Here is a 25007-nt window from a genome sequence, read left to right on the forward strand (position 1 = left end):
GAAGGTCGTGTAATCATACAATACATTAAGGTCGTGTAATCGTGCAATACATGAAGGTCGTGTAATACACAACCTTGAATCTTACATAACCTTACACGACCAAATCTTGTGTTACATAACAAAATTATAATCAGTACAATCCATTAATTTTTCACAATTTGCATGCAGCAAAACAACTAGAAATTTATTTTCGAACATGTTATGAGAGACCCACAACTAATTAATCTATTTTTTCAATATAAAACCCTAGCTTTTTTTTTCCCTTGAATATTAACAAGAAAACTAATTACATGGAATTACTTGTCTCAACTAGTTACATTATGATAATTTTGCAGTAAATGATTAACTCTCTCCGGCGATTATGTAGTGACGAACAATGCTTCACTTTCTCAGTTGTGGCAGCTTCCCCTTTTCAGGCTTAGTTTGCTCTTGTTGAAGTTCGATTTATCATGTATGGAGAATGAATGTTTGTTTCGGTAGAGGTGATGCCGGTGAGGAAATTGCAGTGTTTGTTTGTTTGAGTTTGATAATGGAGGGAATTGCGTGCCAATTGCGCCCGGTACACCTCCATACTTCAAAAATTATCTCAATACCCTAAAATCTGTTTTTGCCAAAATTTTCATCGATACCCTTTAAAGACTGATAGGAAATTACTAAGCTATCCTCATTTTAAAACATTTCAACTTAACGGACAGCTCCTCTCCCTTCTCTACTGAAGCAAACAAACACTTATCTGCTGTAATTCCCTCCATTATCAAACTCAAACAAACAAACACTGCCATTCCCTCACCGGCATCACCTCTATCGTAACAAACATTCATTCTCCATATATAGTAAATCGAACTTCAACACGAGCAAACTAAGCCTGAGAAAGGGAAGCTGCCACAACTGAAAAAGTGAAGCATAGTTCGTCACTACATAATCGCCGAAGAGAGTTGAACATTTACTGTAAAATTGTCAGAATGTAACTAGTTGAGACAAGTAATTCCATGTAATTAGTTTTCTTGTTAATATTCAAGGGAAAAAAACAAAAAGTTAGGGTTTTATATTGAAAAAATAAATTAATTAGTTGTGGGTCTCTCATAACATGTTCGAAAACAAATTTCTAGTTGTTTTACTGCATGCAAATTGTGAAAAATTAATGGATTGTGCTAATTATAATTTTGTTATGTAACACAAGATTTGGTCGTGTAAGGTTATGTAAGATTCAAGGTTGTGTATTACACGACCTTCATGTATTGCACGATTACACGATCTTCATGTATTGCACGATTACACGACCTTTATGTATTACACGTTTACACGACCTTCATGTATTGCATGTTTATACGACTTTCATGTATTATACAATTACACGATCTTCTTGTATTACACAATTACACGACCTTAAATTCCACATTTTGTTTTTTGTCAATAGAATCTACACATTACATTTAGTTTAATTAGGCTCACAATAAATTGGAATGGTGCATATACATTTACCTGGTGAAATGTCATTAGTTAGAGAGATTCTTAATTTCCAATTATAAGCCATGTTAAGTCATGATATGTCTAGTTATGAGTGGAGATATTTTATCATTGCGAATGATGTTCTTATGTGTATAACATTACATTAATTTCCTATAGTTGATATTTTTTTTTCTTAATTGATTTCATGGATTAATTATATGTAGGCATTCCTCATGTATGCTTGTATGCTTGGCCAGAGGAAGAAAGCACTTTGAAGATAAAAAAAAAACTTTTTAAATGGTTGTAATATGTTTAATTACGACTTTAAAATTACACGAATTTTTTCATTAATCATTAGATTAATTTCGTTCTTTAAAGACTTAATTTGTGCTAAGAATTTATATTTGCTGCTATGCAGAAAATGTCAATGAAAATTATTAAAAAAAAGAAGTGAAATTAAATTGGAATCTAAAAAAATTCCACATCATCATTGGTTTGAATTGTAACTGGTGGCATAAGATTAGATGTCTTAAGTTTGAACTTCATTGTGATTTCGAATTCCGAAGTATCTATATCAATAACTTCAGCTATCTTCTCCACCAATTCGGCATATGTTGTCGATCGTGGTATCATTATCCCTTTAGCCTTGGAACCTTTGAACTTATATTCGTCATTTTGCTCAATCCATTCACCATTAAAGAGAATAGGCACACGTACCAAAATCATTTCTGATGATACAATAAAAACAATAATATTAAATTTCATATACAAGTAAGTACACGACCTACACGACTATAATACTTACACGACTTACACGACTTACACGACTATATTTCTTACATGACCTACACGACTTACACGACTAAATTACTTACACGACCTACATGACTAACTATATGACGTACACAGTATCAAGAGAATGCACGACGCGAAACATTTTCGCTATACTTAAGTTATATTGCTGAAAAAAATAATTAAACAACCTACATTGCATATATTTCTACATATAAGAAAAAATGGTGAAAATAAAACATTGTAATGTGAGGAAAATTTCTAAATTTTTCTCAAAATTAAAAAATTTAAAACCCAACAACATTAACATACCTTATTGGGTTGTTTAATAAGCAATGCACCTTTAAAGAAAGAGTGGGTGTTAAAGAAATGAATACATAATTGTATTTGTGTAAGAAGTTATGAGAGATTTTGAGAGATTCTAAGAGATTTTGAAAGAATCGGCCGCAAAAATGGAGTTGGGTGAAAGAAATGAGGAAATGAATATGAAGACAATTCATTGAATGAATTTGATGCATTCATTAAGGGTATTTCTGACTTTACTCGCATTTGTTAGGGTATCCATGAAAACTAAAAAGGGAGGGGGTATTTCAATAATTTTGAAACTATTAAAGGGTATTTAATTAAAAACCCCGAGAATTGCAGCAGATGAGTATTTGTTTACTTCAGTAGAGAAGGAAGATGTGCTGTCCGTTGAGTTGAAATGTTTTAAAATGAGGATAGCTTAGTAATTTTCTATCAGTTTTTAAAGGGTATCCATGAAAATTTTGGCAAAAATAAATTTTAGGTTATTGAGATAATTTTTGAAGTATGGAGGTGTACCGGGCGCAATTGGCACGCCATCGTCAGAGTCATGTGCCAAAAAGAACGGCAGTAGGCCCCACCAACCTTCACCAAACTCTGCCGCTCTGTCTGATGGAGCAGCAACAGCAGAAGGAGATAACCGAAGCGGGCCCCGCGCCACGTCATCGCCAGTTTCATCGGCGGTTTCTCCGAGTCTGGACATGGCGGCCATTCACCCGACGCCGAAACTCTCCGAGTTTTATGACTTCTTCTCTTTCTCTCACCTCACTCCCCCCGTCTTAAGTAAGCCTAATGTTCATTTATTTATTTGTCTTCGTTTCTTACATGGTTGATTAAAAAAAAAAAAAAGAAAGAGGAAAATGATATAAATATATGTGATTTATTTGAATATGAAATTTGTTTATTGATTTTAATTTTTAATAATTTTGATTTTGAAGATTTGAGAAAATGTGAACGCAAAGAAGGAGACAAGCGCGACGGTGATTATTTTGAAATTCAGGTGCCATTTAATATAAAGTTCTGATTATTGTTGTTTGTTGTTTATGGACTAATTAATTGTAGAGTTATTCAACTCGTTATTTTTGCTGATGAATTGGCCAATGAGTGTTAAAGATTTAATAATCATCGTCTGCTAATTAATAAGAATGCATGGATTATTTTCATGTCTTTGTAAGTAATGTGAGTATTTGAAAGTGCGGGAAACTGTATTTTGTGCTTACAGATAAAAATCTGCAATGGAAAGCTTATACAAGTAGTTGCATCAGTAAAAGGGTTCTATACTTTGGGAAAGCAGTTTTTCCAAAGCAACTCCCTGCTGGATCTTCTGCAAAATCTCAGTCGAGCTTTTGCCAATGTGGGTACTCAATAGTTGAATCTACAGATTATGTTTTTCTTTTTTATCTGAATGCATCTTTTTTTCCTCTGTAAATTCAATTAGCTTACCCATCAATTGTTTTGTTAATAATTATGGTCATTATGCGTGATGCAGGCATATGAATCCCTAATGAAAGCTTTTGTTGAACATAATAAGGTAACAATTTCTGTGCTGACATAGTTTATTACCAATTCAAATTCCAATTCAAATGTGATTTTAACTTGATTTTACTGATATAGTATATTCAATATCCTTCTTCAGTTTGGTAATCTTCCCTATGGATTTCGAGCTAATACATGGCTTGTACCTCCATCTGTTGCTGAGTCTCCATCAAATTTCCCATGCCTACCGGCAGAAGATGAGAATTGGGGTGGCAATGGCGGAGGCCAGGGAAGAGATGGAGAACATGATTTACGACCATGGGCGATGGAATTTGCTATACTGGCTAGGCTTCCTTGCAAAACTGAAGAGGAGAGGGTGGTTAGAGATCGGAAGGCCTTTTTGCTTCATAACCAATTTGTTGATGTCTCAATTTTTAAAGCTGTTGGAGCAATACGCCGTCTCATTGATTCAAATTTACACACTCAAGATACAATCAATGTCCAAAAGGGGGCAATCTTGCATGAAGATCGTGTGGGAGACTTGTCCATTACAGTAAAACGTGATACAGTAGATGCAAGCTTGAAGTCTGAGGTTACTATTAAAGGAAATCAGTTATATGGTATGTCTACTGCAGAAGTTGCTCAAAGGAATTTACTAAAAGGTGTTACTGCAGATGAGAGTGTAGTTGTTCACGTAAGTCAATTTCTCCTTTACTTCTTATTCTTACGTTCACAGACCACACGCATAAAAGACATTCATCAAAGCTGAAATTACTTACGTGGGCGGAATAATATAGCTCTACCTTTGTCAGGGAGTGATTTTTCTGTCGGATTAAGATGTTTCACTCTTTATCTGATATCTAGCATTTGATGATGGCCTAAAATACCCATCCTCTTCATTCTCTCTTTCTACACATTTATGAATGCACAAGAAAGTCCATTTTAGGTTCTTTCCTAAGAATCACTACTCGTTGCTAACCTTATATATCTGGTTTAGCTTCATGAATCTTATGTTGCCATTCTGTTTGGTGACTCCCTATTCTGTTGAAATCACTTGATAGCAGGTCTTTCTACCCATTTTATCCATATCCCTCTGATTTTCTACTTGTAGTTTGCTCCAGCTTAATGTCATCAACCCTTTTTGGGGAAGCCTATTAACCTTGGTTGGGCATGCTTGTATTATATCAACTAGTGATACAATTGCTAAAGTTTTCAGCATGGTAGATCTTGAAATAAAATTTTCTTGAAATATCTAGATTTATCTTCCTTTTCCTTTTCTCTTTCTTTTATTTTAGTTTCAAAGATTTTGTTATAAAGAGAACTGAAACAATATAGTTTTTGGCAGGATACCTCCTCATTGGGTACCGTCATTGTAAGACACTGTGGATACACCGCCGTAGTAAAGGTTGTTGGTGATGTGACGGAGAAGTTTGGCACACAAGATATTGAAATTGAAGATCAACCTGATGGAGGAGCTAATTCTCTTAATATTAACAGGTTTGAAATTGTAACACAATGCTTCCTCTGTTGATTCCTCTTAGCACACAAAGACTAGGAAATCTACAGATGGAGAATGGCTGTAAGATATGAAAAATTATCTTTCAACCACTAACCGTTTTAAGCTATTCTGCAAGATATCTTAGAAATGCTAACTGGTATGAGCTTCTTTGCTTAGTGTCTATCACAGTTGAATTCATGATGCAGAGCATTGTTATTCTCCTTATTTTTACCAGATAGAACATGATTGAAATGCTGTTGTTGGGGATTCTTAAGAAAGGATAGCACCTGCTCCTTTTTCTTCCTGTTTAGATGGGATCTAATCAGTAGATGTCTGAACTCTTAAGGGGAGTTGATGTCATATTTCTAAACCAGGTTTTCTTCAAGTGTTAAGTTTATGAATAGGCCAAAGAAAAGAAACCTGATATCTAGTTAGGGATATGTACTCCTCTTTCAGCATCCTATGGACCAGAAAATGGCTTTTCCTCCACTAAAATATGTGTGAGATTCTTCACTGTATGGGGATGCTTCACCTCTACATAGTTGTAGACCACCTAAAAAATAACGAGTGGTTGCAGGAAACATTAAGTCATGGCTTTCACAATAATGTTATATTAACAAAATAACCAACAGACATCGTTGATGATGTTCAAATAAAGGATAAAGGGAAGTATAATTACAGTGGATGCTCAGTTGCTGAAATAGGTCATCAGCTTTTTGGATTGTGCTATTTCAGAAAGTATTTAGACCTTCTTTGGTGGATTCTGCCTTTGTTTCATATACTCTTATATATTTCTCCATTTAAGTTGTTCTGACAGGGTAAACTATTTATTGCAGCTTAAGGCTTGTACTTCAGAAGTCTTTCAGTGCTGAATCAGCTAGAGGAGACCAGTCACCTCTGTGCAATTTGAATAATTCAGAAGCTCTTAGAAGTCTTGTACGAAGAGTTATTAAACAGAGTTTAGCAAAGCTAGAGCTGGAGCCAACTGCGTCAGAAAGATCTATTAGATGGGAACTTGGTTCTTGTTGGGTGCAACATCTACAAAAGCAGGAAACCCCAACAGATACCAAGTCAACGAGGTCTGGGGATGATATTGAGACTGAACATGCTGTCAAAGGTCTTGGGAAGCAATTTAAATTTTTGAAGAAGAGGGAGAGCAGACCTAACCTTGTTGGTAGCAATAATAAGGCTAACGAAGATGACAATGGACCGTGCAGCATGAATGTGGGAACTAATGGCAGACAGCAAAGCAATGGCGAGCTCAATTGTGAGATGGAATTGAAAAAACTAATTTCTGAAGAATCCTTCTTGCGATTGAAAGAAACTGGCACTGGCCTTCATTCAAAGGTTTCAAAATCTCAAATTTGTTTTCAACTGTAAAGTTTGCTACTTTTTGTGTTTTCATTATGCTAAATTTGGTTTGTTTTATTTTCATATGGAATGACTGGTAAAATTAATTTCTTGTGCAGGCAGTGCATGAGCTTATGAAAATGGCATACAAATATTATGATGACATTGCTTTACCAAAGCTGGTACTATTTAATTTATTTAGGGCCTTTGTTGCAGCCAATTTAGACGTGTGAGGATGGTTTATGGACTAATTTGCATTCTTTATTAGGTAACAGACTTTGGATCACTTGAACTTTCTCCGGTTGATGGCCGCACACTGACAGACTATATGCATTTAAGGGGACTACAAATGCGCTCTTTAGGTCACGTGGTGAGGAATTTCTCCCTCTCTTTCTCTCTCAGACATGTAACCTATTCACCCGTGGAAATCGGAATAAACAAATTTTGTCTTTCTTTATGTAAACAAAGCCCCTAAGTTATCTTTCTATATGTAAACAATCTCCCCAAGTCTTCCTGGATTGAATTATCAATGTTCCTTTTTGAAAACTGTACTACATGATAGAATTTTTGACCAGGTGACCTTTTCCAAGATATTGAATTATTGTCGTCTTTAGATATTACTGTATGTTGTATGACATACAATATTTTGAGAAATTGACATGCTAATACTTGAAAGCCTGGTATTCTTCTTCTGTTGGTTCTAATCCCATTTACAAATTCAGGTTGAACTTGCAGAGAAGCTTCCTCACATACAATCACTTTGTATTCATGAGATGGTTACTCGAGCGTTCAAGCATGTACTTAAAGGAGTCATCGCATCTGTTGACTATTTATCAGACCTATCTGCAGCTATAGCTTCTTCCCTAAATTTCTTATTTGGCTGTTGTGAGATGGAAGATGACCAAAGCTTGAATGAAGATCATATCCTTAGATTGCAGTGGCTACGAACATTTCTTGGCAGAAGATTTGGTTGGTCCCTGAAAGACGAGTTTCAGCATTTGAGAAAGATTTCAATTCTACGTGGGCTTTGCCATAAGGTAAGGTACTGTCTTTCGGTTCCTTTGGCAGCGGATTATTTTCAAAACTTGAATTTTGCTTGTAAACTTTACCCAGGTTGGGTTGGAGTTGGTTCCAAGAGATTATGATATGGAATGCCCAAACCCATTCATGAGAGATGATATTGTCAGCATGGTTCCTGTGTGCAAGGTGAGACTATTTTCTCTCTTAATTGTGTTTTGATTTAGTTTTTACATTCTCAATGAGTCACTCATTTGTAAATTGAATGTAATTGTGCTATTTTTATGGCATTCTACAGCATGTAGGTTGCACTTCAGCTGATGGACGGACTTTATTAGAGTCATCCAAAATTGCCCTTGATAAAGGAAAACTAGAAGATGCTGTAAATTATGGGACAAAGGTAATAACCCACTCGATCTATACGTAAGAATTACATTATTCTTTTCATAATAAGGCATCTCTTGATCTCATATGATGTATTACTTGCATTGTAAGGCACTGGCAAGGATGATAGCTGTTTGTGGTCCCTACCATCGGACTACTGCAAGTGCTTACAGTCTTCTAGCTGTAGTTCTCTACCATACTGGAGACTTTAATCAGGTACGACAATCTTCAGTTGTATTTCAGTGTTAACTTGGTGATTCTAAGTCGAGTATAATTATAATGTCCTTCTGTACGGAGGTTCTCATTCAGTGGGACATTTGATTTGAAACTGTGTTATGGCTAGTTTTTATGGTCTTGTATAAAGATATGCATTAGGAATTATAATTTTCTGGACTTAGGAATTACATGAACAGGCATTAGCATAATTTTGATATCAGATTATATATTTTAACTAAATCAAACACGTTCATGGTTCTTATGTTCTGGCATTTGGTCTAATGGCATCTGCGTCTGAGTGTTAGCGTTCGTATGTACTCAAGATATCTTCTTCTTCATTTTAGGCAACTATATATCAGCAGAAGGCATTGGATATTAATGAGAGGGAACTTGGTCTTGACCATCCAGATACAATGAAAAGCTATGGGGATCTTTCAGTTTTCTATTATCGCCTTCAACACATTGAATTGGCTCTTAAGTAAGTAGCACTGCTTGATTTACCGGAGCAACTTTGTGATTTTCATTCTTTAACTGATTAAGGTTTATTTATTCATAAATTAAATTGGAAGTTTCGAAAAATGTGACCTTTGTATTGAATCTGCTTCGAACGAATGCAGTTTTTATGTACCTACTTTAGCTTTTATTTGTCTTTTATTGGCTATAGCTCCTGATCATACCGTACCATTGGCAGATATGTAAATCGTGCCTTATTCCGTTTGCATTTTACTTGTGGACTTTCACATCCAAACACGGCTGCAACATACATAAATGTGGCTATGATGGAAGAGGGCATGGGAAATGTTCATCTTTCTCTTAGATATTTGCTTGAAGCCCTTAAATGCAACCAAAGACTATTAGGAGGTGACCATATACAGGTTTTTCTCTCTCTATTTACGCATGTATACACATTCTTTAGAATTATAAATCTTTCTGTAAACTCAGAATTTTGTTTGATTTCTTCACGTGACAGACAGCTGCAAGTTATCATGCCATAGCCATAGCTCTTTCTTTGATGGAGGCATATTCACTAAGTGTGCAACATGAGCAAACTACACTTCAGATTCTCCAAGCAAAGCTTGGACTAGAAGATCTGCGTACTCAGGTGACTACATGTAGTCATATTTTAATTGGTTCTGTTGTGCAATTTGGCTAGTTGGCTTCTCTCTTGTCAATCTTTTACAGGTGATATTATGATATAAAACAAATTGTATTGGAGGCATATTTTTGGTGTCAAATATGGATATGACTTATTCATTAATCGTATCCAAATATCAAAATACGGATATGACCCGTTTATTAATCGTGTTGACTTGTTTAATATTAAATACAAACAAATTAAAAATTAATTTTAAAATAACAAATGTGTCAAAAAAATGAGTTATAAATAAGTTAAAATGACATAAGTATGACATGAATAAGTTTATAACATAATGTGAGTATGACATGAGTCATTAATTTAGTGTTTAGTATATATTTTAGTTTTTTTTTCCAATAATATTAACACATAATAATTGATATTTGTGTTATAAACGTATAATCATATTGAGATGGTCCAAAACAGATACGACATGGTTATTTATCGTGTTGTGTCAACTCATTTATTAATCGTGTCAATATTTGTCAACACGAATATGGGTCATATGTCATATTATGTTGTGTAATCGTGTCGTAATCCATTTTCCCACCTCTAATCTTAACTGTCATAAGAGAATTTCTCAAGTTCCATATTATTGATGGGAAGAGAATTTTGTTATTTTGTTGTATTTTTTTTCGTTTTACAGGATGCTGCTGCATGGCTGGAGTATTTTGAATCAAAAGCTCTAGAGCAGCAAGAAGCGGCACGGAATGGAACTCCAAAGCCAGATGCGTCCATTGCGAGTAAAGGTCACCTTAGGTATTAACAGGGTATTCCCACATTACTTGTTTCTAAATTGTTGATTATTTCTTGTGGCACCAAGACCTATAATGATTGCTTTTTGCAGTGTATCAGATCTCCTGGATTACATTAGTCCTGGTCAAGATTCTAAAAGAAGCGAAGCACATAGGAAACAACGACGTGCAAAGGTAGTATATACTTAGTACCTGTTTAGTATGATTTATCTAATAGTCATAAATTTTTATTTAATCCCATAAGCTGTTATCAATTTTTTTTTTGTTGTTTAATTGTTTTTTTCGTAGAGCTCTTGAAAATTAAATAAGTTATTTTACCTCTACTACCAAAAGCTCAAATTTTGTGCTTTTGAGAGTAGAGGTTAAAAAGTTTTTTTTAAATGTTAAAATATCTAAAATATTTTCTACTTATTTGACAATCTTATTTTATTCTTTTCAAAACATAACTTTAAAAAATTTGCTTATTAAAGTAATTTTATAATTTTTAATAAAAGCTTTTATTGACAACCAAACAACACAAATTTTTTGGGTAAAAACTTTACTTATAAAATCTTTACTAACAAAAGCTCTACTCAGATAAGATTTATTTGAAAAGCTATGTCAAATGAAGCATTAAGCCTGCTGCTGTTCTCTGTTCCTTTTTTCTTGTGATGTCATCTGAATGGATTCTTAAACTAATTGTAGTTAGGATTTGGTGTTTTAGAGTACACTCTGCTGGCTGCATATAGTTTTGGATTTGCTGATTACACGAGTAAACTTGTTGTCAAATGCAACTATATATCAGCAGGATAATAGTTCTACTTTTCTGAGTGAACTCTGAAGGCGCCAATTATAACATCCATTTCTAGTATAGAATCCCCCGCCCAACAAAAAGAAATCTAACATGCTTATACAGATCGCAGACATGATTGAAACTTTAGAAGTTTCTGATCTATTGATGGTCATAGATTGGGCCAGCTGATAGTTAGTAGGCAATGATGGAGGGTTGCTTGGTCAAGCTGCTAGTACTTTGGAAATTCAGAGATGATGTGCAGAACGAGTGATAGTTTTTGTTTTCCTCCGTAATCTTGAACAGAGTGGGAAGAAACCATTAATTTGAAGTGCAATGGATGGATATGACAGATCTATCATTTTGGCTAGTAGATGGAGTTCTTCCATTCTACTGTTATTTACTGGTTGTTTTTATTGATTCTAGAAAAACATTTTTCGATTTGGCAGTTGGAGTTTTTCCCTTTTTTTTTTCTCCCCATTTTGTAGGCCTTAGAGAACCAAATAATACTACATATTAGATAGACAGGATTATTATGTGCTAATTTGAAGTATTACCTGGTTGACAATTTAAGACACTAGTAAAGTATTTCGCTATGATTATTTTTTTTTGAGAATTCCATGATTCAAAAGGCCGAAGAATTTCATTAGTTTAACATAGTATATATTAACATAATTTCTCACTGAGTGTTTTTTTCAACATTTCAGGCATGTACATATCAAATTCCCATTTATGTTCCGCTGAATTCTGCCTCATGTTATGTCCGGATTTGTTGTAATAAATTTTGCTACTGTAAAATTACAAGATGATTGTAACTTAAAATGAACCATTTCTATTTGCTCAATTTTTTTTTTTTTTTTTTTATTTTTTCAGGTAATGCAGATTAGGGAAAAGATTCATGGAGCACATCATGATATGATGGTGGAAGATGCACTGCCCCATGATGGATTGAAAAAGAGTATGACTATAGTGGAAAGCAAGACCGAGGAAGTAATAGAAGACAGTGTTCAACCTGAAGAGCCAGAAGAGAATGATGATATTACTAGATATGGACCGGCAATTTCAGGTGAGTTTGTGGAAGAAACAAATTCAGATGAGGGGTGGCAAGAAGCCAATCCAAAAGGTAGGTCAGGAAATGCTGCTGTTCGGAAGCTCAGCCGGAGGCGACCTGTTCTTACAAAGCTAAATGTCAATGGTTGTGAACATTCAAATCTTAGAGAAAAAGGCAATAGACGGGAAATTGTATCTCCAGCACGGGAAAAAGCTTCAAGGACCACCACCACTGAGTTAACAGGCACGAAGGATTCAATTAAATTGCAGGCAAAAGCTTCTGTCTCCAAAGTTTATGCAAGTCCACCAAACCTTACTGCCATGGCTTCCAAGTCGCTGTCTTACAAAGAAGTAGCTGTGGCACCACCAGGTACGGTTCTAAAGCCATTACCAGAGAAACCTGATGAAGAAATTGAAGAAAAAACTGAAACACAGATGTGCAGTAATGCTCCTGAGACATCAAAGGCGGAGTTGAATAACCATTTCTCTCCCGTTGAAGATGCGCCAGTTGATGGTCAGTCTCAAGAAACTCATGGAAGTGTAACTCAATCTGAAACTACGGCTGCAGATACCGAGGAAGTTCCTTCTTCTTCTAATGAGGAAAAGCCCATGGAAACAAATGGGAGTAAGCTTTCTGCCACAGCTGAACCATTCAACCCAGGAGCTTTCTCCATGACTCATCTGCTAAACTCTGTAGCAGCCACGAGTATTTATGATTCGAGAACTAGTCAAGGTATGCTTGCAGAACCTGCTGTACCTTCGGCTGCTGCTAGAGTTCCTTGTGGGCCAAGGTCGCCTCTCTATTATAGAAATAATTATTCTTGCATGATGAAACATGGATTTCCAAAATACCACTCTTCCATTATAGAAAGAAACCTGTTGGGGCCTTCAAGAATCATGAACCCACATGCACCTGAGTTTGTGAATAAATCCTGGATATGCAGATTCAAATGTTTCAAATGAGTCGAACTCTTCAAATGACACAAGTGAGGCAGACGATGAGAAACTTGACAAAATGTCCAGTATTCAAGGCGAGGATAATACCTCAAGAAAGAGCAGTACAGAGGCGGAGAAATCAGAGCTGGGAAGACAGATACTACTTATCTTCATTGTAAAGTCAGTCCAGCATAATATGGATGCTCCAAGTCAATCTTCAGGCTACGAAAAGAAGAGTGGGTATTCAGAAAATTCTTCAGATGCAATTGCAAATGATAGTGCTATCATAAAGATCCTTTATGGAAATGAAAAGGGCAAAACAAACTTGGCATCTCAGTCCAATGATCAAGAACAGCAAAAACCCAAAGATAATAACCAAAAAAGTGGGGATGGTGAAGGATTTATAGTTGTCAGAAAACGGAGAAGAAACCGACAGCAGATCACAAATGGGGTAACTGAGATGTACAATCATCAATCCATCTGTGCTTCTGTTCGTTAAAAGAGAGAGCAAAGCAATAAAATGCAAAGGTGCCGTCCTGTTTCTCCCAATTTTATTCGAAAAATTTGTTAGTGAATGTTACCGTTGTAGAAATGGTTAAAGTTTGGAGCAAGTTTTAATCAATACTTGATTGTATCATTTTAGATATCCTCTCTGGATGTTCTAATATAATATTTGTACAAATCGGTTTCTTGTTTTGTTAAGAGATTTTGTTTTGATCAATAAATGATGATAAATTAATTGGGCGATTTTCCTTCTCAAGAGATCTGTGATGTTGTTCTATAATGGATTTTAATGTTTTAGACTGAGATTTGTAGTTAATTATGCCTCAAATTATTTGGTATTTGGTTGGTGCGTGTGAACAATACGTTCGGAATGGAGTTGAATTGACCCACTGATAGATAGCTTACATTTGCAGCTGAAGTTGCTGCACTGATGATATTACAACTAACATAGTAGTTGGCAAAATTCCTTATTCAATTTAAATTTGCAATCAACAGAAATTGAAGAAGAAGCCGTAAGTCTAATCCTAATGGATGCATAGCTGTTTGGAGAAAAGCCAACGGAGACATAACACAGCACGATAAGTTATACACGGCAGAACCGTATGTGCTAGTAAGCACAGTCACCGATGGAAAACATATTTGAAAAGCCAATAGTAGCATGTGTCAATACATCTATCAATGAAATAGAACCACAGTCTGCACCAGTACGAGTTTATCCAAAGTGCTGCAAATAAACCCAAAGTTACTGACACATAGGATGCTCCAAAACTCCATCTTAATGCCACCATATCAATCACAGAATCGCCTTCATCTCCTCCTCCTCCTCCTCCTGTAGGGGTCGCTGGTGGTGCCAACGCACTGCTGCATTTCCTCTTTATCATTGAGCCACAAAGAGCCGAATTACCTTTATAACTGCTGTCATCAAAGGTGGCAAACTGCTCTTTGTCTGGGATTGGGCCGGACAAATTGTTGTATGACACGTTAAAATTTGACAAAAAATTGAGCTCAGTTAGTTGAGGAGGAATTCGGCCACTTAATTTGTTGCGGGAAAGGTCCAGGCTCTCTATCATTTTCAGATTGGAGAAGGTCTCTGGTATAGCACCTGATAGTAAATTATTCGACAGATTAAGTGCACGAATATGTTGAAGATGCCCAATTTCCCATGGAATTTCTCCACTGAATTCATTGCTCGACAAATCCAGTCCAGCCATGTCGACGAGATTGCTACCGATGAAAAATTCATATCTATACTTTGTCACAAATTCTACACCTACTTGTTGATCTTGTCCACCATGTAGTTCATCTGGCAACTGCAGATCAAGAGTGGAATTGTAGTAAGTATAAGTGAAATCACGATTTGACCCAGCAAATCCGTATCCATATGGATAATCATCAATCGCTTCTCTCCAGAATGACACGTTACCCAGGCATGAAGGTATCGGCCCATTAAGTCTGTTATGTGAAAGATCCATGATACGTAATTTTCTTGATTGGCACAACTGATTAGGAATACGTCCTTGTAGATAATTCCCTCTCAAAAGAAGAACATGCAAATTCGAAAGCTCATTGATCTGATGAGGAATCCTACCACAAAATTTATTGTCCCTCAAATCGAGAGTCAATAATGTAGAGCTTCTAAGCAATGCAATTGGAATTAACCCATTAATTGCATTGTTATGCAGAAAAATGTGCTGCACTGATGAAAGATTGGAGAGAGATACCATGGACCCAGACAAACTATTTTCGGATATGTCTATAAACTCAAGACTTTCAAGATTGCCGAGCTGGACCGGAATACTACCTTGAAAATAATTTTCTGACATTAAAAGAAGCCAAAGGCTTGAGAAGTTGCCAATCCAGTGGGGAATATCGCCGGATAACTTGTTGTTGGATACATTTAATACCTCTAGCCAAGTGGAGCTCAACAAACCATCTGTCATCTTCCCACTGAAATGATTGTTGTCCAAAAGTAAGGAACGCAAATGAGTCAAGTTCATATAATTGGGAAAAAGTTGGCCATAGAAATTGTTATTTGATAGGTCCAACATTTCTAAGGAGAGGCAACTAGAGAATATAGATCGAGGTAATTCTCCTGAAAAATTATTTTCAGACAAATCCAAAGTAATTAGCTCTTTCATCTCACTGATTGAATGCGGAATATTACCTTCAAAACTATTTTTTGACATATCCAAATATATCAATTTCTGAAAGACAATACCCAAATTCTCTGGTAGCTTACCAGAGAAATTGTTAGTGGAAATATCTAGATGACGAAGCTTGTCGTATTTGGCATTGGGAAGTCGCGGAAGAATTCCCGAGAATGAGTTATTCCACAAAATCAAAATTTCTAATCCTGTGTTGTTTTGCAACAACCAAGTTGGGAAATTGCCAACCAACTCATTGTGAGAGAGATCAAGGAATTTTAAGTGGTGTTGGTGTAAAAGAAAACTACTATTGACATTTAAGTGGCAGTGAGATAATTGGAGAACCTTGAGAGGATATGTGGGGAGCCAATTTTCGGTTTTCACTTGCAACATATCGTTTCCTGACGAGAGTCGCAAGACCTCAAGCTTTGAATGATTAGCCAATGAATTTATTGAGAATGTTCCTTGGAAATCGATGAAAGAGAGATCCAAATATTCAAGTGATGTGAGGTTGGTCAAGGCAGAAGGAAAGTTTCCACTTAACTGATTGTAAGAAATATCAAGAACTTTGAGATGGGTCAAGTTGTTGAGGCACTGAGGAAGGTGAACCACAAAATTATTTGACTTTAAATCCAACTCAAGAAGATTCTTCAAATTACATATTCCTGAAAGTGAAAATAAAAAGCTCAGATTTCATAAAACGAAAACTAATTATAGTGCATTCAATCATAAACCCAATATAAGACTTATAAAACGGACATGAAATCAAATTGTCTAAGTATTTTGGTCAACATAAATAATAATAGAATGATATGAATTTATTTCTCATATAATATGATGTTGATTGCAAAAGCATTTCAATTAATCTAACAATAAAATAATAATAATAATAATATAAAAGCAGTCAGCAATTCTTGCTCATCATAATCCATTCAAAAAGTGTTTCAGCAATTCTCGTTGTTTAAAATAATGATTTTCTGTGGAAGAGTTTGTTGACTTCGTCTTTTTCGTTGGATATTGGTTTTCTAATCTCTAAATTTGTTGGATAATGTAAAGAGAAACTCATAATATATTAGTTGTTTTCATAAACTTTATTTATTCTTCTCATAGCATTAAACAAAAGTATTTGCCCAAGCGGGGAAAAAAAAAACTGGTCTTCATATTTAATTTCGTCGAAGTACTTCGACCAACAAGTCACTGGGAAGTAGGAATTGTGTATCAGTAATGCAAATATTGGGTACGTTGGCATTGTTTTTAAATGCTGTTTTTTATTTTTTGAATTTAGAAAATATTAGATACCTGTTCGGTAGATTGTTTCTGAAATTTTAAAAAAAATATAAAATTCATTCTACACATTTTAACAAAAGAAATGAGAAACAACTTTTTCTTATTTTCCTTATTTCCTAATACAAGATTAAGTTCCAAAATGAAGAATTCTCTTTACCTCCTCTTGAAATAATAATAATAATATCAACATTATTATTATTATTATCATTAGGTCTAATTATCCTTGGGTGACACATGTTTTAATAAATTTCAAAAAGATGACACATGTTTTGAAAATACTCGAGTGGGTGACATTGCATTAACTTTTACTGTTAATTTTAACCAGTTGAGAGTAGAATTGGAAAAAATAGACTTTTTTTTTTTTCATAAAGCCAAAGAGACGAAAATTTTGAATTTATACAATACTTTATAATTCATAAGATTTTTGCTTCTTTATATGCACAAATCAGTTTGATTCAACAAGATTTTTTTTTTAAAAAATTTGATTTAACAAAAAAAACCTGTTAATTAGACTTAGGTTTAATTTTTCTATTTAAAAAATTAAAAATGAGTGAGTATGGGCAGAAACATCATTTTGTGGGGTAGAAATGTCATTTAATTTATTATTCTCATTAAAATTAATGGCAAAAGTTAATAGAATGTCACTCGCTCCAATATTTTTAAAAAATGTGTCATCTTCTTAAAATTTGTTAAAACATATGTCACCTAGAGATTATCATTGTTGTTGTTGTTGTTGTTGTTGTTGTTGTTGTTGTTGTACCCAAAGAATCATTTTCCTTCACAAAAATCTTTTCTTTTTATATACATTATAATATTTATGTTTTTATATATTAACTAAATCAAATATGTAGGGTTTATCATTTTTCTTTGAACAAAAAAATAGAAAGATCACCTAATTTATTCTTAAAATTAAAATAATCAATATACATTGCTTAATCTTAAGTTTATGGAAATTATTCCAATAATAATTCTTTGAGATATTCTTACCAAACATATTTTTTTTTCTCATTTTTTAGATTATTTTTTAAAATGATACTGAACACATTTTTAAATTTTAAAAATAAATTTAAAAATAGCATTTGCATTTTTACTTTGTCAAAACAACAATTAGAAAACAATATTGGGCTCTTATTTATCATGTTTCAACATAAAAACACAGTGTAAAATGTTTAATATGGGTTTCTAGAGAATTTTTTATGTTACTATTACACAAATTCAATGCTTCCAAGTTTTTGAATTTAGCTAATCTTGCATCAAGAATTAATGGACATAAGAAAAAAAAAATTTCATTCAGAACTATAAATATTGAAATAAAGATAAATATCATTGTTGATTTTTTTATAAAAAAGATTTAGAATTAAGAGAGAGTGAAAGAAATGAGTGGTTTATGTCGGAAATTGGTGATAGAGTATGTCAAGTACTAAACTTTGTATAGAAAACAGTGCTTCTAATTTAAATTTGATCTAGTTTAAAGCAATTAAAAAATGCAAATATATCATCATCTTGATTAACATCTAAAACAATTTTTGTCATCGGAGGAAGTGAATTGTTATATACCTTGAATTGTAGTTATCCCACAATAACCAAGATCCAATATTTTCAAGTTTGGCAAATCTGCAAATCCTACATGCGCAGATAAAAATGTAAACATTACATTTAAAGGAATTGTATGTGATCCGTGCGTTTGATGAACATTAATTCTACATTTAATTTGCTTCTTATCTTAGATTCAGTGGCCTACCTAGCGTTGTCAGATTTTGATTACCGCTTAAATCCAACACTTGCAGGTTTGTCAAATTTGCTAATCCTGTTAAAAAAAAAACACATAAATTTTGTCAATAACAGTTATGTCACTCTCGTCTAAATTGTTTAATTAAAATAATATGGTAAATATTGAATGAAAATTAATTGTGCACATAGTTTTTTTTTTGTTTCTATTGATATTTTAATATATACCGTCACTTTTAGCATTACCAAGATTAAGAGTGTTTGAATCATAATTTGTAAATTAGTTTGCACATTGACTAAACTTGAAAATGTGAAAAAAACAATTAAAAAAATGGAAATATATTATCATCTTGATTAACATCTAAAACAAATTTTGTCATTGGAGGAAGTGAGTTGTTATATACCTTGAATTGTAGTTATCCCACAAGAATGAAGATCCAATGTTTTCAAGTTTGGCAAATCTGCGAATCCTACATGCGCCGATAAAAAATGAAAATATTACATTTAAAGGAATTGTATGTGATCCGTGCGTTTGATGAACATTAATTCTACATTTAATTTGCTTCTTATCTTAGATTCAGTGGCCTACCTAGCGTTGTCAGATTTTGATTACCGCTTAAATCCAACACTTGCAAGTTTGTCAAATTTGATAATCCTGTTAAAAAAAACACATAAATTTTTTCAACAACAGTTATGGCACTCTCGTCTAAATTGTTTAATTAAAATAATATGGTAAATATGAAAATTAACTGTGCACATTGTTATTTTTTTGTTTCTATTGATATTTTAATATATACCGTCACTTTTAGCATTACCAAGATTTGGAGTGTTTGAATCATAATTTGTAAATTAGTTTGCACTTTGAGTAAACTTGAAAATGTGAAAAAAGCAATTAAAAAAATGGAAATATATTATCATCTTGATTAACATCTAAAACAAATTTTGTCATTGGAGGAAGTGAGTTATTATATACCTTGAATTGTAGTTATCCCACAAGAATGAAGATCCAATGTTTTCAAGTTTGGCAAATCTGCGAATCCTACATGTGCCGATAAAAAATGAAAATATTACATTTAAAGGAATTGTATGTGATCTGTGGGTTTGATGACCATTAATTCTACATTTAATTTGCTTCTTATCTCAGATTCAGTGGCTTACCTAGCGTTGTCAAATTTTGATTATAGCTTAAATCCAACACTTGCAGGTTTGTCAAATTTGCCAATCCTGCTAAAAAAAAAACATAAATTTTGTCAATAACAGTTATGTCACTCTCGTCTAAATTGTTTAATAAAAATAATATGGTAAATATTGAATGAAAATTAACTGTGCACATTGTTTTTTTTTTTGTTTCTATTGATATTTTAATATATACCGTCACTTTTAGCATTACCAAGATTTGGAGTGTTTGAATCATAATTTGTAAATTAGTTTGCACTTTGAGTAAACTTGAAAATGTGAAAAAAGCAATTAAAAAAATGGAAATATATTATCATCTTGATTAACATCTAAAACAAATTTTGTCATTGGAGGAAGTGAGTTGTTATATACCTTGAATTGTAGTTATCCCACAAGAATGAAGATCCAATGTTTTCAAGTTTGGCAAATCTGCGAATCCTACTTGCGCCGATAAAAAATGAAAATATTACATTTAAAGGAATTGTATGTGATCCGTGCGTTTGATGAACATTAATTCTACATTTAATTTGCTTCTTATCTTAGATTCAGTGGCCTACCTAACGTTGTCAGATTTTGATTACCGCTTAAATCCAACACTTGCAGGTTTGTCAAATTTGCTAATCCTGTTAAAAAAAAACACATAAATTTTGTCAATAATAGTTATGTCACTCTCGTCTAAATTGTTTAATTAAAATAATATGGTAAATATTGAATTAACTGTGCACATTGTTATTTTTTTGTTTCTATTGATATTTTAATATATACCGTCACTTTTAGCATTACCAAGATTTGGAGTGTTTGAATCATAATTTGTAAATTAGTTTGCACTTTGAGTAAACTTGAAAATATGAAAAAAACAATAAAAAAATGGAAATATATTATCATCTTAATTAACATCTAAAACAATTTTTGTCATTGGAGGAAGTGAATTGTTATATACCTTGAATTGTAGTTATCCCACAATAACCAAGATCCAATATTTTCAAGTTTGGCAAATCTGCAAATCCTACATGCGCAGATAAAAATGTAAACATTACATTTAAAGGAATTGTATGTGATCCGTGCGTTTGATGAACATTAATTCTACATTTAATTTGCTTCTTATCTTAGATTCAGTGGCCTACCTAACGTTGTTAGATTTTGATTACCGTTTAAATCCAACACTTGCAGGTTTGTCAAATTTGCTAATCCTGTTAAAAAAAGGTAAATTTTGTCAATAACAGTTATGTCACTCTCGTCTAAATTGTTTAATAAAAATAATATAGTAAATATTGAATGAAAATTAACTGTGCACATTGTTATTTTTTATTTTTCTATTGATATTTTAATATATACCATCACTTTTAGCATTACCAAGATTTGGAGTGTTTGAATCATAATTTGTAAATTAGTTTGAACTTTGAGTAAACTTGAAAATGTGAAAAAAACAATAAAAAAATGGAAATATATTATCATCTTAATTAACATCTAAAACAATTTTTATCATTGGAGGAAGTGAATTGTTATATACCTTGAATTGTAGTTATCCCACAATAACGAAGATCCAATACTTTCAAGTTTGGCAAATTTGCGAATCCTACATGCGCCGATAAAAAATGAAAATATTACATTTAAAGGAATTGTATGTGATCCGTGCATTTGATGAACATTAATTCTACATTTAATTTGCTTCTTATCTTAGATTTAGTGGCCTACCTAACGTTGTCAGATTTTGATTACCGCTTAAATCCAACACTTGCAGGTTTGTCAAATTTGCTAATCCTGTTAAAAAAAAAACACATAAATTTTGTCAATAACAGTTATGTCACTCTCGTCTAAATTGTTTAATTAAAATAATATGGTAAATATTGAATGAAAATTAACTGTGCACATTGTTATTTTTTGGTTTCTATTGATATTTTAATATATACCGTCACTTTTAGCATTACCAAGATTTGGAGTGTTTGAATCATAATTTGTAAATTAGTTTGCACTTTGAGTAAACTTGAAAATGTGGAAAAAGCAATTAAAAAAATGGAAATATATTATCATCTTGATTAACATCTAAAACAATTTTTGTCATTGGAGGAAGTGAATTGTTATATACCTTGAATTGTAGTTATCCCACAAGAACCAAGATCCAATGTTTTTAAGTTTGGCAAATCTGCGAATCCTACATGCGCCGATAAAAAATGAAAATATTACATTTAATGGCATTGTATGTGATCCGCGCGTTTGATGAACGTTAATTTTACATTTAATTTGCTTCTTATCTCAGATTTAGTGGCCTACTTAGCGTTGTCAGATTTTGATTATCGCTTAAATCCAACACTTGCAGGTTTGTCAAATTTGCTAATCCTATTAAAAAAAGGTAAATTTTGTCAATAACAGTTATGTCACTCTCGTCTAAATTGTTTAATTAAAATAATATAGTAAATATTGAATGAAAATTAACTGTGGACATTGTTTAATTAAAAAATTATCTTCTAAAGAACCGTGTATATAATAATTAGAACTGAAATCCAACGCTTCCAAGTTTTTTAATTTAGCTAATATTGCGCCAAGAAAGAAGAAAAATCTTAGTAATCATCTTTGGGAAAAAAAATAAAGAATTAAGAAATAAATTTCAAAGTTAGATTAAATAATTGTAGTAATAAAGCTTATGATTTAGATCTAATTAAATTGATCATATACTCAAAAATGGTTTTATTTTTTTCTTTTGTTAAAAAAATTTTACTAAGAAATTAGAAAGCAAATTTTTGTCGTGTACCAATTGTAGTCAAGTTTGTCAAGTTTTCCAGTCAAAAATTGGTTTTAATTTGACATTATACATGTGTAAAAATTAAGGGCATAATAATATCACAAGGAATTTGGGTAGTGACTTGTTGCCGTGTACCTTGAATTGTAGTTATTCCACAACCAGTAAGATCCAATTTTTTCAGGTTTGTCAAATTTGCCAATCCTACACCAACAAAAAGCAAACTATTATTTTTAAAATTATTGTTGAAATTTGTGATTAGTGTGCTAACTTGGTAATTATCTTAGTAGCCTACCTAGCCTTGTTAAAGAGCCACTAGTTAAATTGTTGTTCCAGCTTAGATCCAACACTTGCAAGTATCTCAAATTTGCTAATCCTGCTCAGAAAACATTAATTTTGATCAAGACAATATACATATATATTTTAATTAAGAAATTAATTAAGTTGCCTGACAAGTATATCTGCTGGCCTGAAACGTATATGTATATACCTTGCCTGGTTCTGGAACCTTCAATCTTATTGTAATGAAGATTCAGAGTGGTAAGTGAAGTAAGTGTATTCAAATATGGTAATATTCTGTCGTTGAAGAAATTATTTTCAAGATTTAAGGTCTTCAGCTGCTTCAAACTCCCAAAGCTATCGTAAGCTGCAAATGAATATGAAGTGTTATTATTAATTAGTCACTGACAAAATATTTATGGACGAGAAATAACTGTATACATATATACGGACCTCTCTTCTCATAGATGCCTGTAAACCAATTCCGAAATAAGTTGAGTCTTTGCAATTCTTCAAAAGGATGAAACAATGACATATTCAGAAGCAAAGTCGGAGGTCCTTCATAAACAAAAAAGGAGTTAAAAGGGTAGTTGAATTTTGTCGTCTCATTGAGTGAGAGTTGCATCACGCGTCGTGTGGTGGCGTTGCACATAACTCCCTCCCAATCATCACAACAATCAGACGGCATTCCATCATCCTCACCAACCCATGAAGGAAGGATTTTGTCATCATATCCAATATCACTGACTGACAGGAAGAAGCTCTTGATTTCCAACAGAGCAGTCCTCTCTGTTTCCAAGCATGCTTTGTATCCATGAATTTCATTTATCAATACAATAATCCAAATTAGTGACATTAATGAGAACTTATTACAGGAAGTACTTTCCATTGCAGAGCAACTTTTCATTTGGTTAAAATTCAATGTGCAATGAGCAACTTTCCGTTGCAGAGCAATTTATACTAAAAGTTTATCGCAGGTCTTGCAATTTGATTGGATGAAGACTTTTTTAAGACTTTCCAATACATCGCCATCTTTGAAGACTTCTAAGCATTCCATGTTTTGCAACATTCGACCAACGGGAAAAAGCACTTCATTAATACCCCGTGGAAAATATAGATAAAGTGATTGTAAACTATAAATTTTTCCAATAGTTTGATGGAGATAATCATAACTAATAAAATAAAAGTTGACTGAGAGAATTTAAATAATTTAACCGTTTGTTTGGATTTCCATTGCATTATCAGTCAATCTATTAAATAATGTGTTTTGAGAAGAATTTGATTGGATGTTTGATAAGTTTAAATTAATTTATTAGAAAATCAATAATTAATCAAAGTAAATCTTCATCTATGTTTAGTTACTGTGGCGTAGTCTGAAATGAAAAAACACATAAATGTTATTTGAAGCTCTTGTGACACTTTTATTGGATAAAATGTTAAATAGTTAAGTCAGATGGACTAAATCATAAAACACATACAGTACTTTGAATCAAAGCTACTAAAATCAAAGATATTGGGAATCCTTAATAAGGAAAGTTTCCATTGCTCTCAGTCTGCACTCTTCATTACTATTGCAATCACTTGAAATGACTAAAACAGAAATTTCGTATGAACTTGGGACAGCGGTACGGGTCCAATTTAAATGACAACTACGTGGAAAATAAAAATTTTGCATCTTTTATTACAACTACGTGGAAAATTAAAGTTGACTGACTTTCAAATTAAGCCAACAAACAAGTGGCAATCAATTCTTTTTCCACTAACAATTAGTGGCGACGGTCAATACTATAAAATAAAAGTTGACTAAGAATTTATGTAATTTAAGATCCAGAGGTCTATAAGGTGTCGATTGTATGATTGGGTTTGCACTGAATTATCAAAAAATCTATTCAAGGATTTATATTCTAAAATATTTAGTGAGTTTAGAAAATTATTTTATTAGATTTTTGTTAATTTTTTATTATTAGATGGCCAACAATTAATCAAGTAATTTTCCATATATATTTGATAATTTACTCATAA

At 33.0% G+C, this 25007-nt stretch overlaps 3 protein-coding genes across 3 annotated transcripts; 1 reads left to right on the plus strand and 2 right to left on the minus strand.

Moving 5' to 3' along the window:
• The first annotated feature begins 3170 nt into the window (after nucleotides 1-3170).
• On the plus strand, nucleotides 3171-13832 carry LOC18036414 (protein TSS). The gene is given in 20 exon segments (XM_024180166.1): nucleotides 3171-3327; nucleotides 3483-3544; nucleotides 3767-3898; nucleotides 4034-4075; nucleotides 4181-4714; nucleotides 5366-5517; nucleotides 6355-6865; nucleotides 6988-7050; nucleotides 7137-7238; nucleotides 7591-7905; nucleotides 7982-8074; nucleotides 8184-8285; nucleotides 8381-8485; nucleotides 8830-8963; nucleotides 9177-9360; nucleotides 9456-9587; nucleotides 10267-10379; nucleotides 10468-10549; nucleotides 12018-13120; nucleotides 13122-13832. Coding segments are annotated over 20 exon segments (4551 nt in total). The 5' UTR covers nucleotides 3171-3245; the 3' UTR covers nucleotides 13630-13832.
• A 422-nt stretch (nucleotides 13833-14254) lies between these two features.
• On the minus strand, nucleotides 14255-18716 carry LOC18036415 (phytosulfokine receptor 1). Its single transcript, XM_006427354.2, has 2 exons — nucleotides 18623-18716; nucleotides 14255-16443 (listed from the first exon to the last, which is right to left on the minus strand). Exons 1-2 carry the CDS (start codon nucleotides 18714-18716, stop codon nucleotides 14255-14257), a joined length of 2283 nt encoding a protein of 760 aa, XP_006427417.2.
• Nucleotides 18717-22217: 3501 nt separating this feature from the next.
• LOC112096925 (receptor-like protein EIX1) lies at nucleotides 22218-23841 on the minus strand. Its single transcript, XM_024181150.1, has 5 exons — nucleotides 23439-23841; nucleotides 23197-23352; nucleotides 23002-23082; nucleotides 22845-22910; nucleotides 22218-22306 (listed from the first exon to the last, which is right to left on the minus strand). Exons 1-5 carry the CDS (start codon nucleotides 23839-23841, stop codon nucleotides 22218-22220), a joined length of 795 nt encoding a protein of 264 aa, XP_024036918.1.
• Between the last annotated feature and the right edge of the window lie 1166 nt (nucleotides 23842-25007).

Source organism: Citrus clementina, unplaced genomic scaffold (genome assembly GCF_000493195.1).
Source record: "Citrus clementina cultivar Clemenules unplaced genomic scaffold, Citrus_clementina_v1.0 scaffold_7, whole genome shotgun sequence".
In the NCBI taxonomy this organism is placed as follows: Eukaryota; Viridiplantae; Streptophyta; class Magnoliopsida; order Sapindales; family Rutaceae; genus Citrus; species Citrus x clementina.

Coding starts and splice junctions, on each gene's coding strand:
- LOC18036415 (XM_006427354.2), bottom strand. CDS start 18,716: ATGTTTACATTTTTATCTGCGCATGTAGGATTTGCAGATTTGCCAAAC. Junction 16,444..18,622: donor TGGGATAACTACAATTCAAG/GTATATAACAAT, acceptor TTTCACTTTCAG/GAATATGTAATTTGAAGAAT.
- LOC112096925 (XM_024181150.1), bottom strand. CDS start 23,841: ATGTCACTAATTTGGATTATTGTATTGATAAATGAAATTCATGGATAC. Junction 23,353..23,438: donor AGGCATCTATGAGAAGAGAG/GTCCGTATATAT, acceptor ATTCATTTGCAG/CTTACGATAGCTTTGGGAGT. Junction 22,911..23,001: donor TGGCTCTTTAACAAGGCTAG/GTAGGCTACTAA, acceptor TTGTTGGTGTAG/GATTGGCAAATTTGACAAAC.